This window comes from Dipodomys spectabilis, unplaced genomic scaffold (assembly GCF_019054845.1).
Source record: "Dipodomys spectabilis isolate Male_0828 unplaced genomic scaffold, ASM1905484v1 ptg000089l, whole genome shotgun sequence".
Classification (NCBI taxonomy): domain Eukaryota; kingdom Metazoa; phylum Chordata; class Mammalia; order Rodentia; family Heteromyidae; genus Dipodomys; species Dipodomys spectabilis.
The window spans coordinates 16,914,975-16,933,263 of NW_024870766.1; the positions used below are offsets into that span (position 1 = coordinate 16,914,975).

At 34.2% G+C, this 18,289-nt stretch overlaps 1 protein-coding gene across 3 annotated transcripts in view; it reads left to right on the plus strand.

Annotated features, from left to right (window-relative positions):
- Kmt2e (lysine methyltransferase 2E (inactive)) overlaps positions 1-18,289 on the plus strand; it is an 81,027-nt gene that overhangs the window by 35,204 nt on the left and 27,534 nt on the right. For 2 of the 3 annotated variants that reach the window (XM_042684499.1, XM_042684498.1), the window contains 8 exons: positions 855-1,084; positions 4,086-4,166; positions 8,579-8,637; positions 9,912-10,084; positions 13,596-13,634; positions 15,991-16,224; positions 16,327-16,457; positions 17,732-17,849. In XM_042684499.1, coding sequence (XP_042540433.1) covers positions 855-1,084; positions 4,086-4,166; positions 8,579-8,637; positions 9,912-10,084; positions 13,596-13,634; positions 15,991-16,224; positions 16,327-16,457; positions 17,732-17,849 — 1,065 coding nt within the window. Of the gene's footprint in view, positions 1-854; positions 1,085-1,576; positions 1,662-4,085; positions 4,167-8,578; positions 8,638-9,911; positions 10,085-13,595; positions 13,635-15,990; positions 16,225-16,326; positions 16,458-17,731; positions 17,850-18,289 lie in introns of those variants that run through there. The other variant, XM_042684500.1, reaches the window with a different exon arrangement.

Here is an 18,289-nt window from a genome sequence, read left to right on the forward strand (position 1 = left end):
GTTATGTAGTAATGTATAGTAAATATATAGTTCTTTATTAAGTGTTTAACTATATGCCAGGCTTTAAGTGTCTTCACATATTGTATCTCATTTAATCTTTGAAAACAACTTCATGAGATAATTTTCATCCATTTCATAGCTGAGAATATGAAAGCTTGTCTAAATTAATTTTAAAGATTTCATATTATATAGCCTACAATGATATCCTCTGTTGTTTTTGTTAACTTTTAGACTATATTCTTGAGTATTTTTATTTTGTTTTTTACCTTTTATTTTCACATCATGCTCCTGTATCATCTTTTTTTATTTTTTGGTGCCAATACTGGGGCTTGAATTGGTGGTTTGGGAGCTGTCTCTTAGCTTTTTTGCTCAAAGCTAGTCCTCTACCACTTGAGCCAGAGTTCCACTTCTGGCTTGCTCCCTGCCCCCTTCCCCCCCAACTCCCACAATTAATTGGAGATGACAGTCTCATGGACTTCTCTGCCTGGGCTGGCTTTGAACTGAGATCCTCAGATCTCAGCCTCCTAAGTAGCTAGGACTACAGGAATGAGTTACCAGCACTTTGCCTCCTATTTTATCTTGAAAGTGAACCTTTTAAGTAAAGACTGTAAAGGTAGTTTCTGATTTGGAGGGAAGGGAGAATTGACATTGACCACCTCTATCTTATCGGTAATTATTTTTTCACTTAATACTGGTTTAATAATATGGTTTTGTCAAGTCATTATTTTAAAGGTGTTAAAGAAGAAATAGGCTAGTATCATGTTTTAAATATTGAGATTAAGGGTGCATTTTATTAAAATGCTTAGGTAATGTCAGAAATTAACATAGTACTGTTTTTGTGTTCCATTATCCAGGACCATAATTATGGTGCTCGTCCTCCTCCAACACCTCCAGCTTCCCCTCCTCCATCAGTTCTTATTAGCAAAAATGAAGTAGGCATATTTACCACTCCTAATTTTGATGAAACTTCCAGTGCTACTACAATCAGCACATCTGAGGATGGAAGTTATGGTACTGATGTGACAAGGTGCATATGTGGTTTTACACATGATGATGGATACATGATCTGTTGTGACAAATGCAGGTAAAATACTTTGCACCATTAATTTTTTTAATGCTTCTAATCTTGATAATTTAAAAAAGATAGCATCATTTTTAAAGGAATTAATTACTTTTTAAGTGGGACTTCTATTGATGTAATCTGTTTCTTAAAAAACACCCGATTAAACAAAGCTAAGAGTTTATTAGAACTCTGCAGTGTGAAGTGAGTAATAGTTCCAAACTATATGTACAATCATCTCTCTTTGCATTTAGTTCAGCAGTAATACAAGTACGTATGTATATGTATATATGTATATGTATATGTATATGTATATATATATATATATATATATATAAACACACACACATATATATGTAGTAATAGAAAATATATAAATTGAGTCCTTTTATTTCTTTTAGCATTATTTGTGTGGTGTAATCAACTGTGATTTCCAGTTTGGGGGAATTAAACATTTGATTGATGTTTGTTTGACCTGACTTTCTTACCTCCTTTTGACTTGAACCTTGCAGCACTCTGGAGTCTTCTAGAACCAGAACCACAGTCTCCCCTCCCCCAACCCTGGTTCAACCACCAAGAAAGGCCTCCTCCCCTAGAGAAGGTGTGATTGGGACAGAAAGTGGGGTTCTTTCTCTCTCTCTCTCTCCCTCTCCCTCTCTCTCTCCTCCTCTCTCTGTCTTTCCTTTTCTCTTTTCATCTGTTTATTTTGTGGAGGGGTGGGGAGGAGAGGGAGCACTAGGTTTTCAACCTTAAAAGTTACTGAGTCAAGCCCTTGCCGAGGGTGGGGAGCTTAGAATATGTAAGCAGCACACAGGCAAAAATGTTTGGTGGCTTTGCATAATTTCCTGGGTCTAGTTCTTATGGCATAGCATAGCCCATCAAGTTATCTGAAGTAGTAAGGCTTACATCCTTCTATATTTGAATGTAAGTATAAAAATAAATCTACTGTGGTACTGTTCAAGTTTAAAAATAAATTCTTAATACCTGTGATATATATCATGACAATGAGTAATTACCTCCAAATGTATTCAGGAGGTACAATTAAAACCTAAAAGAGAACTTCAGTGACATTATTTTTCTTACATTAGAAATGGTCATTTCTTATTATAGACAATTGTCTAAATATAAGAGCTTTCTTTTAACTGATCAAATGTGATTAATTATGTACCATTTGGCAAATGTTTTAACTAAATGCATAATCATAAGGAATGTTTTTCTTTTGATCCAGTTATAAGAATTTATATATAATATATAGTTGTCTCTATTAGAGAATGGCGAAATTGTCTTTAGGAATTTTTTAGATCCATATGATTATATCCATTCTGATTTAAAGGAACATTTGTAGTCTTTGAGTTATTCAAGGTATTTGCTTCTCAGTGACTATTCCTGTTAGCATTTTCTCAATGTCTATTGCCTTCTTCTCCCATATTTCTGTTGTTCAACCTTAGTATGATGCTAAGCTTAATCTTTCTTCTTCCTTAATTTACCTTGCCTCTATATTTTTTCAATCTTCCTATTGCGCATACTCCTCCAATAGCGACATCTATAAATTGATCATTTATTTTCTATTTTTTCTCCTATTGTCTGCATGACATTATTTCCCCTTACATTGCACATTATTCTAATACGTGTTGTTTTCTCTGTCTTTCTTTATTTTTGCACTTTAAAATGTTTTTTCTATTACATACTTACACATCCTCTGAGTTCTTGTCCCAGCATTCTCAATTGAGAAGTGAAGAACAGCATATTTGCACCTTAGTAGTATTATATTAGAAGTGGTTAGTTATGTAAGGAATAGCTAACACTTTTGGAAACAAGCATATGTATCAATTTTAGACAGTTGACATTTGGGCAATAAAATGCAAAAATAAGGAGCTGGGCACCGGTGGTTCACACATGTAATCCTAGCTACACAGAAGGCTAAGATCTGGAGGATTGCAGCCAATCAAGAAAAGTCTTCAAGACTCCATCTCCAAAATAACCAGAACAAAGCCGGGTTGGAGGTATGGCTCAAGTGGTAGAACACCAGCTCAACAATAAGCCAAGGAAATTTGAGGCCTGGAGTTCAAACCCTGGTACTGCCCTTCCCCTCCCCTTGAGAAAGTAATAATTACAAATTTGGAAGTTTCCATGTGTTCCATTAAAAGTAATTAGGTTTAGCCAGGTGCCAGTAGCTCAGGCCTATAATCCCTAAACTATTCATGAGGCTGAGATCTGAGAATTGGGGTTTGAACCAGACCAGACAGGAAAGTCTGTGAAACTCTTCTCTCCAATTAACCACCAAAAAAAACTTGGAAGAGAAGCTGTGGCTCAAGTTGTAGAGTGCTAGCCTTGAATACAAAAACTCAGGGACAGTACATAGGCCCTGAGTTTTAAGCCCCAGGACTGGCACCAAAAAAAAAGTAATTAGGTTTAATTTGGTTCCCATGGAATGCCTCTTGTATTCAATGACTGCCATTTTTATAGTTCTGTCCTTTTTAAACTCTGAAATGTAGGAAAAGCCTCATAAGTCTTTCCATTGCTTTTCTTAGTGGTTTTCAGTTAATTCTGTATGCCCCCAAAATTGTCAAATGTTCACAGAGAAAACAACCAGCTTTATCCTTCCTGATTTCACAAAATGAGCAGTCCTTTTCGTATACATTGGCCACCTTCTGATATCTGTGAATTGAAAAATCCTGAAATGGTAACCTTTTCTTCCTGTTTCACAAAATGAGGTTCTGTTTATGTCCATTATTCTCCAGAGTGTTTTTCCCATAAACTCCATGTATATGGATATATTCTGGTTTCTAATAATACCACCTTTACCTTTTACATTTAAGATCTTTGTTTTAGAGGTTTATTTTATATTTGCCCTCTTGTTTGTATATCTAAAAATTGTATCTTCCTAAGGACCTATGTTATAACACATTTTCGAATGCTAAGCTCAAAGTAGGAGCTTATTAAGCAATAATTAAATGGAGTGCCAATTTTTAATTTAAGGATGGTTTTAACGTTTTATATGTTCTGTTGTTTTTTTCTTTTCAAGTGTTTGGCAACATATTGACTGCATGGGGATTGACAGGCAGCATATTCCTGATACATATCTATGTGAACGTTGTCAGCCTAGGTAAGTTGACCATAGCTGATAAGATTGCTAGTGATTTTACTGGAAAAATGAACGGAGATTTATGATTCTAGATGTTAACATTTCCATTTCCATTTTTTTAGTATTGTTGTATTCTGACATCTGTGAAATCAGAAAGGACTTTTAATTAGCAGTGTGTCATGACTGACTTTGTTAGGGATTTTATTAGTAATCCATTAAAAGTGCATTTTCTAAGTGTTGGGCCATCGTTTTTTTTCGTTGAAACACACCATCCATGTTAAATAGTTATTAAAACTCTCCCCTATATACAGAATTTAGTATGTCTGTCATTCCTCTTACAGTATATGAAGTTTTTTATTACCTCAATTTTTTGTTTAAAACCTTTTTTTTTCTTTATGTGGTACTGTGGTTTAAACTGAGGGCCTTGTGTTAGCTAGTCAGGCACTGCACCACTTGAGTCACAGCTTTAGCCCATTTGTTTTTGTTATTTTTCAAATAGGGTCTCAGTTTCTTTGTTTAGGGTAGATTTTTCTATTTATCTTTCCCACGTAGCTGAGATCACAGGCATGCACCACTGCACCCAGAATTTTAGTGGTTGAAATCAGGTCTTACATTTTGTTCTGGCTGGTTTCAAACCATAATCCTCCCAGTCTCTGCTTCCTGGGTAGCTAGGCTACATGGAAGTTTGTAACATACCTAAAAGTATAAAAGCAGTCGGGCACTGGTGGCTCATGCATATAATCCTAGTTACTCAGGAGGACGAGATCTGAGGATCACGGTCCAAAACCAGCCTGGGCAGAAAAGTCTGTGAGACACTTATCTCCAATTAACCACCAGAAAACCAGAAGTGGTGCTGTGGCTCAAAGTGGTAGAGCACTAGCCTGGAGTGGAAAAAGCTCAGGGACAGTACCCAGGCCCCGAGTTCAAGCCCTGCAACTGACCCCCCCCCCCCACCCTCTCAAAAAAGAAGCATAATGTACTCAAGGTCTCTCTACCTGTTTGAATAATTACTAAAGGTTACATTTTTGTCTGATTACTTTTAAATATAAAATATCTGAGTTTATAGCTGAATTGCATTTCAGATTAAGGAATTAAAGGTTTTACTTTGCATCTGTATATTTTTTTATTATTATTATTTTTTGGTCAGTCTGGGCCTGGAACTCTGGGCCTGGGCGTTGTCCCTCAGCTCTTCAGCTCAAGGCTGGCGCTCTACCACTGGAGCCACAGCACCACTACGGTTTTCTGAGTGGATTATTGGAGATAAGAGTTTCATGAGGCTGGGAAGGTGGCTCAGTGGTAGAGCACTTGTCTTGCATGCATGAGGCCCTGGGTTCGAATCCTTAGCACAACATAAGCAAAAAGAAAAAAGCCGGAAGTGGCACTGTGGCTCAAGTGGTAGAGTGCTAGCCTTGAGCTGAAGAGCTGAGGGCAGCACCCAGGCCCAGAGTTCATGCCCCATGACCGGACCCAAAAAAAAAATTTAAAAAAAAAAAAAAGCCTCATGGACTTTTCCTGCCCATGCTGGCTTTTAACCTTGATCCTCAGATCTCAGCCTCCTGAGTAGCTAGGATTACAGGTGTGAGCCACTGGGGCCGGGCATTGCATCTGTACATTTTTAATATTGGATCTACATTTTATTCAAGCTCTCAAGACGAGTGATGTAATTACAATGTCTCAAAATTACTAGTGTGCTTAATCTGAGATACAGTAATCTCAGAATACTACCACCCACCTCTCCAACATTAATATGATAGATAAAGCAGTTTAGGACTTTCTTCCCCTTGAGAGATAGTCCATAGTATATAGAATCAATTAATTGTACTTAAAAGTTCCTTGAGAGATTTCACAATGTGGTTATTTCACAAACTGGATATATGCTTATGGTGCTGAAATTAATTTTATTTTTCTAAGTTAAGCTTTATATAGTTTCACATACAGCTGCATAATAATGTAGAGATTTTGTCTACCTTGGCTTCCCCTTATGAAACTTTTAATATAATATTAAGTTTTCCATATTGGTACAGTCAAGAAGTTAAGGTATAGAACATTTCCATAAATGCAGTAACACCCTCATGCTGCCTTTTAAAGTAAAAGTGTGCATTTTATTCATTCCATCAGCTGAAAATTGTCCAATTGTATGAACACAGTATTGTTCAAAAAAAGTCACACTTTACAAAATAAAATACAAATGCATTTTTTAATAGGACTTAAAGTAGTGAAAGTGGCAATGAGATAAGACTTTAGGTCATGCTGCCTTTTTTATTTCCCTCTTACCTCTTTTCTCTGATTTTTGGTACTTACTACACTTTGGTACTCATATAATTTTGTCATTTTAAAACCATTACATAAATAGAATCATGTAGTATATGATCTAATAAGTAAACTACTAGGATCGGCATTTTTACTTAGCATATTCCCTGGGTGCCTTACAATTTGTTGGATGTCTGTTTTGTTCTTGGCTGAATAGTGTCACATGTACCATGGCTTTTTAAGCTACTTATCTGTGGAAGGATATTTGGTTTGTTTCTTTTTTTTTAGCTACTACAAAGGAAGGTGCTATGAACATTCTTGTAAATGTTTTTTTTGGTCTTCTGGGATTCATTACTCAAAGTGTGATAGCTCAGTCTTATGAGAGTTGTCAACCTTTTTTCCAAAATAGATATGCCGTTTTACATTCTTACCAAAAACATATGAGTAATCCAGTTTTTAAAGAATTGCTGGAGCTAGTTTTGGTGATGTGTACCAGTCATAAGGGATGCAGATTTAGGAGCATCAAGATTCTAGACCAACCTGGGCAAAGGTAGCAAGAGATTGTATCTGAAAAACTAAAATGGATTAGAGCTTTTCTCAAATGTTGAGCATTGCAAGGCCTTAAATTCAATCCCCAGTACTTTTATAATTATCTACTTTATAATTATGTAAGTACTAGTGAACAAGGTATATCTGAATAAGTATACCTTCCATTTTCCTTTTACTCTGGAAGTAACATTTAAAAAATTGTTTTTCCGCTGGGTACGTTTGGCTCATGCCTATAATCCTAGCTACTCAGGAGGCTGAGATCTGAGGAACACGGTTCAAAGCAAGACCTCCAGTTAACTACTAGAAAACCGGAAGTGGCGCTGTGGCTTAGGTGGTACAGCGCCCAGGCCTGAGTTCAAGCCCCACGACTGACCTCTCCTCTCCCCCCCAAAAAAAAATTTTTGTTTCCTCCTGTTGCTTGGTTTATTATATGCAAATACATGCCCTATGTATTTGTTTTATCCTCCTTAGGTAAGCAGAAGCATTTTGTATATAGTTCTTGCTACATTTTTTTCTTTAAATGTATGCTGAAAATGACTTCATAGCAGGATAGAGAAATGATTAATTTCTCTCTATAACTTTAAGGTATTTTCAAATGGTTATGATTTATTCAGCCAGACCTTTTTGGGTGAACATTGAGTTATCTTGTTATTGCAAATAGAAGTGATTTTTTAAAATGATGAGTACTTGTATATGTAAAATTTTGTTATTTCCCAATTCCTTTTCAGTAGGAGCTGTACAATTTTGAATTCCAATTTTAAATGTCTGTTATTTATAAAAGATTGATGAAGCCTGTTTATTTTCCCCACCTTCACAATACAGTGTTTGGCAGACTTGTTTTGCCAACTCAATTGGGAAATGGTTTAAATTAATGTTAAATTTCTATTTGAGATTTTTCTGTTTTTGGTTTTACTTTATGAAAGTTACTTTTTTCAAGTGACTTAAGTAACAGTTGGTTTAAATTGACCTAATAATTAGAAATGTAGTTGAGAGAGATCTGCTCTTCATTCTGTGATAACTCGTATGATCTCTGATCGTTGGATAATTGTTATGGCCTACTAGCCTCCAAAGCATGTTTGTCACTGAGTTGTAAAGGTGTTACTTTGGAGGCCTTATTTCCTCATTTAATAATCTGTATTTCTTGGTCTGGATGAATGAGTACATATGTAAGGAAAAAGCTGAGAAGAAATGTAACGGAATATGGATGATATAGCATATGGATAGATGTTATGGGAGGTTAATGGAATATTTTACTTCACAAGGCCAGCCTTGGCTAAATAGCAAGACTGTGTCTCAAAAAGCAGTCAAAATATTTTGAGGACTCATTCATATCTTATTTACTTAAGAAATCTGCTATTTTAACTCATTGTTAATATCTTTTCCCAAATTCGTTTTAAATATTGAATTTGAAAATAATGTACTCATTTCCTAGGCAAAAACTATTTTCAAAACAGAAACAAATGGTATCACTTAACTAGCATCCACTCCTATATTATTATATCATGCCTAAACTATAACTCAAGAGACTCTGCATATACATTATGTTATTGATTAAATAACTGAGAAAGTTCATCAGATTGAAAATATCTGGTTTATCTAGGTTTGATAAGTAACATGTTACTATTTTAACGTAGGAGTTTGGATAAAGAGAGGGCGGTGCTACTACAACGCCGGAAAAGGGAAAATATGTCAGGTAAGTGAAAAAGACGTATACTAAATTAAAATTAGTGTGAGGAAGTAAGTCCATATTTTTAAGAGCTAACCTTATTGATGAAGCTTGAGGGTATAATTTGTCATTATAGGTATAGATTTTAAAAATTCTGTTCCATGGGTTATAGTATAAAAATACTTTTTCATATTATTCTTGCAATCCAGGAGAAAAAAGTCATCCATAGTTTTCCTACACTTAGCTAGCTTACTATTTATTTATGCCAATATTCAGGCTTTAACTGAGTGCCTCACACTCAGTTGGCTTTTTACTCAAAGCTGGCACTTTACCACTTGAGCCATACCTCTACTTCCAGCTTTTTTGCTAGTTAACTGCATATAAGCAGACTTTTCTAGCCAGGTTAGCTTCGAACTTCAGCACTCGTATCTTGGCCTCTTAAGTAGCTAAGATTATACTGCCAACATTGCCTGTCAGCAACTTACTGTTCTTTTTTTCTTTTTTGGGGGGGGGGGTCGGTCATGGCGCTGTCCCTCAGCTCTTCAGCTCAAGGCTAGCTAGCGCTCTACCACTTGACCCACGGCACCACTTTCGGCTTTTTTTCTTTTTGCTTATGTGGTGCTGAGGAATCGAACCCAGGGCCTCATGCATGCGAGACAAGAAATCTACCACTGAGCCACCTTCTCAACCCAGCAACTTACTGTTCTAAACAACTCAAACATACTCTTCAGAAAGATAGTAATCCATTAGTTTATTGTACATAAGATTTTTTTTTTTTTTTAGGGACAGCATTTTCTAAATTCTGTGTGACATTTTTACTTTGGCTTAAAACCCAAGTGTTTTTTAATATCATACTTTAGTAAATCCTTACTTTTTGGACATTTTGTTGTTTCAAAAGTACTGTGAATGAAATCCTGTTGCATAAGGTTTTAGTGACCTTGCTATTTTATGTTTATCTAAATTCTTACAAATTGGGATGACTATTCAGAGAGTGTATGTATAATTTTGCTAAGAATGACTACATCCTCCTTAGGGAATTTTAAATTCACCTGGCAAGTGCTAGCTAGTTCTTATTTCTCATAGTCACTCTCCCACAGTATTAGTTAGACTTGGATACTTTTGTAGTTTAATGTCTAAGAAATAACTTTTGCATTTAAATGTCTTATTCTGAGTAAACTAAGTGGAAAAAAATGTTTATTCTTTAGAAATAATAGATAACAATAGTTGGCCATGGGAAATGCTGTTTCACTTTACTGTTTGAAAAGGAAGTAGTAAATGTATAATTTTGTTTTATATTGAAGATGGTGATACTAGTGCAACTGAGAGTGGTGATGAAGTTCCTGTGGAATTATATACTGCATTTCAGCATACTCCAACTTCAATTACTTTAACTGCTTCAAGAGTCTCCAAGGTTAATGACAAAAGAAGGAAAAAAAGTGGGGAAAAAGAACAAAACTTTTCAAAATGTAAAAAAGTACGTTTTTGCTTTTTATTAGTTGAGTAGATAAGACAGATGAGCTGGATTTTATAAGGCAAGACAGTGACAGTTAATCGATACCAACTAAAGAACTGGAAGGATCTAACAAGTCAATAAAAAAATTTAAATAAATTTAAAAATTTTAATGTGTGATAATAGTTGAAGTAGAATGAAGAAACTACAAATTCCTTTGAAACCATCATTCTACTGAGTCTAGTGATAGAATGTAAAACCTAAACTAAAATTGAATAAGCTGGTGTTTTACGAAAGAAAAATAGTTCTAAAATTTTCATAACTTACTAGTAGATAAAGGATATAATTGCTTGTAGCTGCAGTATTTCATCATTTGCATAAGACTTCCTAGTTACTGAATTGCTTACCAGAGTTCTTTTCACCTAAATTTGTTAAATTTCTCTAGAATCCTTTGCCAGCAAACTGTTAGTAACTTGTCATTATAATTGTTTGAAAATTTTCAGCAACATACAATAAGATTATAAGGAATCATGGTATTTTCTATCACAGTATTTCTACTCTGTCCTTCCCATGTTTAGATTTGTTGAGACACACAAATACCATTAGGAGCTAACTGCCTAGGTGGCAGATCAGTAGGCTTTATCATATAGTCTATGTGTGTATATTCTATGATGTTTGCAATAAGGACAAAATAGTTTAATAACACATTTGTCAGAATGTATCCCTGTCAAGCAATGTGTGAGTATATTTGCCAGTGAATGTTTTTTGTTATATACAATTTAAAAAACTTCACAAGGATTATATTGCTATTATAGTGAAATTATACCTAGATATAAAAATCAGGATTTCAAAATAAACTTGATATTTAGTAGACAATACATGTACTTAAAATGCATTTTCCATTTTCTAATTTCGTCTCCCTATTTAAAATCAGCTTGGCTATCTAGTGATCCTCACTTGTATCTCTATATCCTTTTTTGTTACTCTTCTACTTAAGTTTTACCCAATCTGGACAATTCATTGTTACCAAGTTTTACCTTTCCTTTCTAGCCATATTTGCTTATGCTGTTTCTTTCTCCATTTGAAGGATTCTCTTCTCCTTTTATCTTTTAAACTACTATATAAAGACATCTCAAATACTATTTCTTCAGAGAAATTTGCTCTTCTCCACTGGATCTTTCTTTGCATTCTGTCATGGCACTTGAGCTTTTATTCCAGCAGCTAACCACATATTGCTTTATTATCTTCCTCATCTTTGATTGTAATTTACACAAATTGTTATGTGCTTTTTACAGGTTAGTACAGGTACTGATTTGCCTTTTTGTGTATGTTTTGAAATTAATTATTGTATAAAAGTTACCTGGAAACTTGAATCTTGTATATTTCTGTTTTACATCATTTGGTTTAATAAAACAGTTTGTTCATTTTCTCTGGCTGGAATGACTTGTGGGTATTCAAAATGAATAAACCCTGGGTCTTGATTGTGTCATAATTATTTCAGAATATTGTTGTGTACTTAAAAGAAAATAGACTTTGTCAGACATTATTAATACTTCAGAGAATTTAGAGGAGGGGCAGTAAAATCCAGAAACTAAGCTTAGACAATACCTACCTACTTTGCTTTTTTGTTTATAGTGAAATACTATACTTTTGCTTTTTATTCAGCCTAAACTTATGGCTAATTGTTGAAAATGTGCATGTTAGCCATTAATATTCTAGACAGATGGCTGTATTATAATATTCATAAAATCCTTTATTATAGCTACCTTAGCAATAATTGACATGAAGTATTAACATTAAGACAATGAAATATTAAAAGACATTGATTTCTGGTTGTTTAAGTTCATAATGTTATTATCAGCATATATATTTATGCTCCTATTATGGGTTGAATATCCCCATTCGGAAAGTCTGAAATATTCCAGAAATGGTATTCAAAAGCTTTCAGATTTTGGATTATCCAGGATAGGGACCCTGAATTTCAAGGTACAGTTTATGCAAAAATTCTAAAGCAAACTTTTAAAAAAATCCAGTTAGTCTGGAAAACATCTGGACTCACGCATTTTCGATAAGGAATCAGCTTATATAATTTTGCTTTGTTTCTAGTTTACGCAAGACTCAAATCTTTCTTGACCATCCTTTTACTCTCTTTTATATATATGTGTGTCTCAGTACCAGCATTATACATTTTCTAAAATCTTTAAGGCATCTTTAGTCTTTGATATCCAGAGTTTGTCTCAACTGATTTTCCTTTGAAATTTCATACTTCTTCCTCTTTTTTGCTGTTACAAAACTGGTCTAGCCCCACTTTGTAGAAATACAGTATTTTCTCATCTTTTCCCTTTATCTACTCTGCATTTGGTTATCAGATTTCCTATCTATTATTTTCATATCCTTTCTTTTCCTTCTATTAGTTCTTCATAATAAAGATCAATGCAATATTTAAGTCAGACTAATGAAGTCTTTTTAAAAAAAATCGTATCACACTTTTCAGTAAGTAAAAGTAGCATATTTTTTAAGTTGGCATAATTTCTTCCTATTTCTTTCTTCCTTACATGGTTATTCATACTCTTTCACTTTTTCAAAAATTTGATTATATGTATTCTCTGAATTCTACCTAGCTTGTTTCCTGTGTTTTACATAAAAGTTCATTGCCCCTTTTTAAAGCTTTATTACCTTCTAACATATCTGCACACCAATTTGGCACTTAAATATATTTCAATGTATTCTGTTATCTCCAGGTTTATGTTTAGTCTCTAAATATAGTTGATAGTTTTGGGTGTAATAAGTGGAATAGGAATTTGGTCTTAACTCTTTCAGGATCTGACATGTTAATGGGGTCTCTATAAATATTTAATTGAATAAATACAGCTGTTTCCTTCAGTGTTTATTACTTAAACCCAGTTAGAAGTTCAAATGTAATAATACCCCACAACCCCACATCTCTCCACTTTTTTCTAATACTTTTTTCTAATACTTTTCCAGTTCTCAGTTTTTCTGTGGTTATATTTTATACATGAGAACAAAAGTTGTATATATTATGTCTCATGTATTATTTTGATATATGTGTAAGTTTTATGTTTGGATCATGTTGAACATACCTATGTCAAACATTTCTTTGCATTGAAAACTTAAAAAGTCTAGTATTTTTTTTTTTTCAAAATTTAGCCTTTTGTAAAATACATGATTGGATAGGGTACAAAGTTTTTGTACAGTACATAGTTTATATATATGCAATAGTTGGTTATAAATTGAGCACTTAGAACATTGGAAGTTTTTTACTTAGCATCATATTTTACATATAATACTTGATATTCCAAAGTCTGCATTATATTTGCAAAAGAATAATTTTCTAGTAGATACCTTCATTTACCTCAACCTTTTCCTACTTTTTGCTTGATTGGTTATTACCAATTTTCTTTTATATGATTTCACTTCGGTAAAGAGCCACCCTGAACCAAATAATTCTTGTCAATTATTTCCATTAAAACAACAACAACAACAACACTAACTCATAATTCCATGCTTATTTTAGGCCTTTCGTGAAGGATCTAGGAAGTCATCAAGAGTTAAGGTAAATGAATACATTTAAGGCATTATTGTTGATAATCACTTATATTCAGAAACTCACACATGGCTACTTTATGTTCTCTTCATTGTTATTATCCTTAAAAGAAATGAGAAGTTAGGATTCTACTTGGATCAATAGACAATTCTTATTTATCAACCTTGTTAAAACATTAAGGGAGCTGAATGCCGGTGGATTACACGTGTAATCCTAGGTACTCAAAAGAGTGATATCCAGAAAGTCACTGTTTGAAGCCAGTCTAGGCAGAAAAGTCCATGAGACTCCATCTCTATCAAAAACCTGGGTTGGAAGCATGTTCCAAGTGGTAATGTGCCAGCTGTGAATCAGCAAGCCAAGCAAATGAGAGCCGAGTTTAAGCCCTAGTACTGGTGAGAGAAGAGAGGCCAAAACATATTAAAATGGAAATCTTATACTTCTTATACTTCTTATATCGAGATTAATTAGAATTTTTTATCACTAATTTCTGTAGTACCACCTTATATTAGTATACTATACATATAAGTGCAGAATCATATTTTAATTTGCTCTTCTGCAAACTGGAATTCTTACAGGGATTTGTGGTATGCTCCTATAATACACTCCATCTGTAATCCCTGCACTTGGAAGTTTGAGTCAGGAGAAACATTTAGGTTTGAGGTCACCATGGGCTACATACATAGCAAAAACGTCACCAAAATACAACACAACAAAAAAGATCCACAACAGATTTACCATGTAAATATAAACTAAGTACATGTATCTTGCATTAATTAGCTGCATAATTTCTGAGATAAGCAAGGCTCTCCACCTCTGACACTTCTGAAACAGATCACAGAGGTAACTATTGTGTTGAAGGATGACAGATTTTTTAAATTGTCAAGTTTAATATTAAAGTAGATGTAACGATTGTGTTTTTTTTATTCCTATAGTATAAAACAATACTGATTCACATTTCTAGAAAACAAACCTGCAGCATACTGATTATTCTTAGTTTTGTAATTTCTCCTTTAAAATGTTAATATATGGAATCATTTACCATACTGACAAGTTTGAAATTTCATAAAATGTTATTTATATGTTAAAGTTGGAGATTTTGTTACTTTGAATTCATGAAATTCATGAACGGAGGAAAGAGGCCCAAAACTCCTCCCTCTGCCCCCCCCCCCCCCCCCCCGCTCCCCTGGTCCTGGGGATTGAACTCAGGACCTGAGTGATGTCCCTAAGCTTCTTTTCTTTTGCTCAAGTTGGAACTCTACAACTATTAATGTTCTAGTATCCCTTTCTTCTCATTTAAGCACTTGAATACCAGGTTGAATGAGAAAGTTGCATCTTTTACTTATAGTTGAAAGTACGTTTTATTACCTAAAGGCTTCACTAGGGATCTAAAATTTTTAAAAAAATAAAAATTTGAACATCTTAAATTTTAACTTCAAAGATATTTGTGTAAAAAACATTACATCTCAAATAAGCAATTCTCTAGCAAATTGTATAAAGACCAAGAGATACCGTTCTGTAAAAGACATACCAGTTCAGTAGAGAAATTTCTTAGAGTTACTAAAATAATTTAAAAAGTTAACAGATTCTCTTAGTAGAGGTCAGCCTTAGTATAATCTAGTATCCTGTAAAATCTATTTTTTATTAGTCATTATTGTAATGTGAAATATACATACAAAGTTATCTATTGGTACATAAGCTTATTCCCTTCGAATAGATCAGTACCTTATTTTTTGATTTGAGCTCCACCACTAATTTGCTTAGCTTGTTTGCTTACCACATGAGCCAACCCTTCAGCCTGGATTTTTGCAAGTTAATTGTACATTGTAGTCATGTGGTCTTTTCTGCACTGGCTGGCCTTCTCATACCTTAGCCAAAATTACAAGTGTGAGCCACCAGCATCCCACTGGTGGTCATTCATTCCGGTCATTCATATGGTGAACTGACAGTCAATTTGAGTCAAATAAGATAAAGGTCCTTATGGATTCTGTCATTAAGATTTATGTCTGCACATAATCAAGGTGTTCCATATTGTATAAATTAAAAATAGCATTTATAATGAAATTCATGATATAGTTGATTATAATAAATCTTACAATTATACTGATAATAAACTCATTTTAAATTTATAAGTCAAATAAATTTACTTATACAGTATGTATAGTTCACATAATAATTAGATGTATTCTAGAAATGTGAACACATCAGTTTTAGTAATTACCTGATATTGATCCAAAGTTTGAGAATTTGTAATTTTATTGCTATCCTTAAACTACTATAGTGATAAAAATTGTTTTTGTATGAATGACTATATATGTGTATAAGTGCTTAAGTTAACATAGTAACCTTTACTTTCCCTTTATTGTAGGGTTCAGCTCCAGAAATTGATCCTTCGTCTGATGGTTCAAATTTTGGATGGGAGACAAAAATCAAAGCATGGATGGATCGCTATGAAGAGGCAAATAATAACCAGTATAGTGAGGGAGTTCAGAGGGAGGCACAAAGAATAGCTCTGAGATTAGGCAATGGAAATGACAAAAAAGAGATGAATAAATCAGAATTGAATACTACTAACAATTTACTCTTCAAGCCTCCTGTAGAGGTAAATGAGTCATTTGTCAAAATAGTTGAAAGCAAAATGTTTTATAATGTATCTTCAGTTAGACTGAAAGCAAATATAATCTACCATTTATTTTTATTTTAGAGCCATATACAAAAGAATAAAAAAATCCTGAAATCTGCCAAAGATTTGCCTCCTGATGCTCTTATCATTGAGTACAGAGGGAAGTTTATGCTACGAGAACAATTTGAAGCAAATGGATATTTCTTTAAAAGGTATAATTTTTTGTTTCCTGTAGCTAGATATTGAACTTAAAAATACATTTTACCTAGATGTTGTGATCATGTTTTTCCCATGTGATCAATATTTAAAAGTATAATGTGATAACCAGTGACAATACCTTTTGGACTGTGATACCAAAAACAAAATGCAGAGACATATTTCTCAGTATCTTGCCCACCTCTTTGTCTTGCTGAAAACCCTAATGTAATCCATTTAAAGATAAAAGCAATATAGCTTGGGTACATATGTCAGTCAGGAAATCTTAATTACCTAAGACTACCAAGGATCTTTCAATCTAGGATTAGTGCTGACTCCTTATCATTGCTAGAACCTGAGAAGACCATGACAAGGCAATCAACCACCACCCTCCCTCCTTTTTTTTAAGCTTTCCACCTTTGACAGTGTTGATTTTGTTCTTATATTATTGCCACCACTTTCAACTCCTACTTTTTGGTGTTGGAGTGGTTCGGAGGCCTCTTCTATGGCTTGTGAAGAACTGATAGGATCCTCTTGTTACCTATCACTTTTCTGAGGAATGTATTTCCCTGTCTTTACAGGTATAACGTTGCCAATATATGCATGTCCTACAATTATTATCAGCATTCTTTGTTTATAACTTGAGTGTTTAAGCTATGAAAAATATAAATTCTTTTCCTGTTGTATAAGAAATTCGAGGCCAGGTGTCGGTGGCTCACACCTGTTAATCCTAGCTCCTCAGGAGGCTGAGATCTAAGGATCATGTTTTAAAGCCAGGGAAGTCTGTGAGACTCATCTCCAATAAACAACCAGAAAACCAGAAGTGGTGCTATGGCTCAAGTGGCAGAGCGCTAGTCTTGAGCTGAAGAGCTCAGGGACAGTACCCAGGCCCAGAGTTCCATCCCCATGACCGAAAAAAAAAAGAAAGAAATTTGATCTAAAATGGTATAAAACAAATAGTTTTAAATGCACCAGAGAACATGCACTTTGAAAGCATGGAATTATCCTCCTGTGAAGGTAATGAGTTACTCTCTTGCTCTCTAAGGGATTTGTACCTTATATTGTCTTTAACTTACATAAGGTAGGTATTAAAAAAAAAATCTCACTAGCATGAAGTAGCATAAGATTTCTGAAACTGGAATATATGTATACATATACATATATATATCAGATTTTCACCTTACTACTTAAATTTTTAAGAAATTTCTCGTTCTCAAGTTTCTTTTATACGTTTACCTCAGAAAAACAACAAAAGGGATTGTTACACTAAATTATATTTCTTTGTTTGTAGACCATACCCTTTTGTTTTATTCTACTCTAAATTTCATGGACTAGAAATGTGTGTTGATGCAAGGACTTTTGGGAATGAGGCTCGATTCATTAGACGTTCTTGTTCACCAAATGCAGAGGTACGCTTATTGAAATATTTTGAATGGGATACTGGGGAGCTGAGTAGTTATAGGATCTGAGCATTAAATATAAATTTGGTAGCTTAAAAACACTTTATAAGCTTGGTGCCAGTGGCTCATGCCTGTAATCCTAGCTGTTTAGAAAGCTGATGTCTGAGGATTCCAGTTTGAAGTCAACCCAGGCAGGAAGGTCTGTAACACTCTTACCTCCAATTACTCACTAAAATGTTGGGGGAGAGGGGAGGGAACCTGTGGCTCAAATGGTAGAGCACTAGTATTGAGTAAAAATACTCAGGGATGGCACCCAGACCCTGAGTTCAAGCCCCAGGACTGGCACAATCAATCTGCTTTTCAATTGTTGATTCATTTTTTTTGCTCATCATCTTCCTGTTGTAAAAATTTTGGTGACACTATGATGTCTTAGTTAACATACTGTAGAA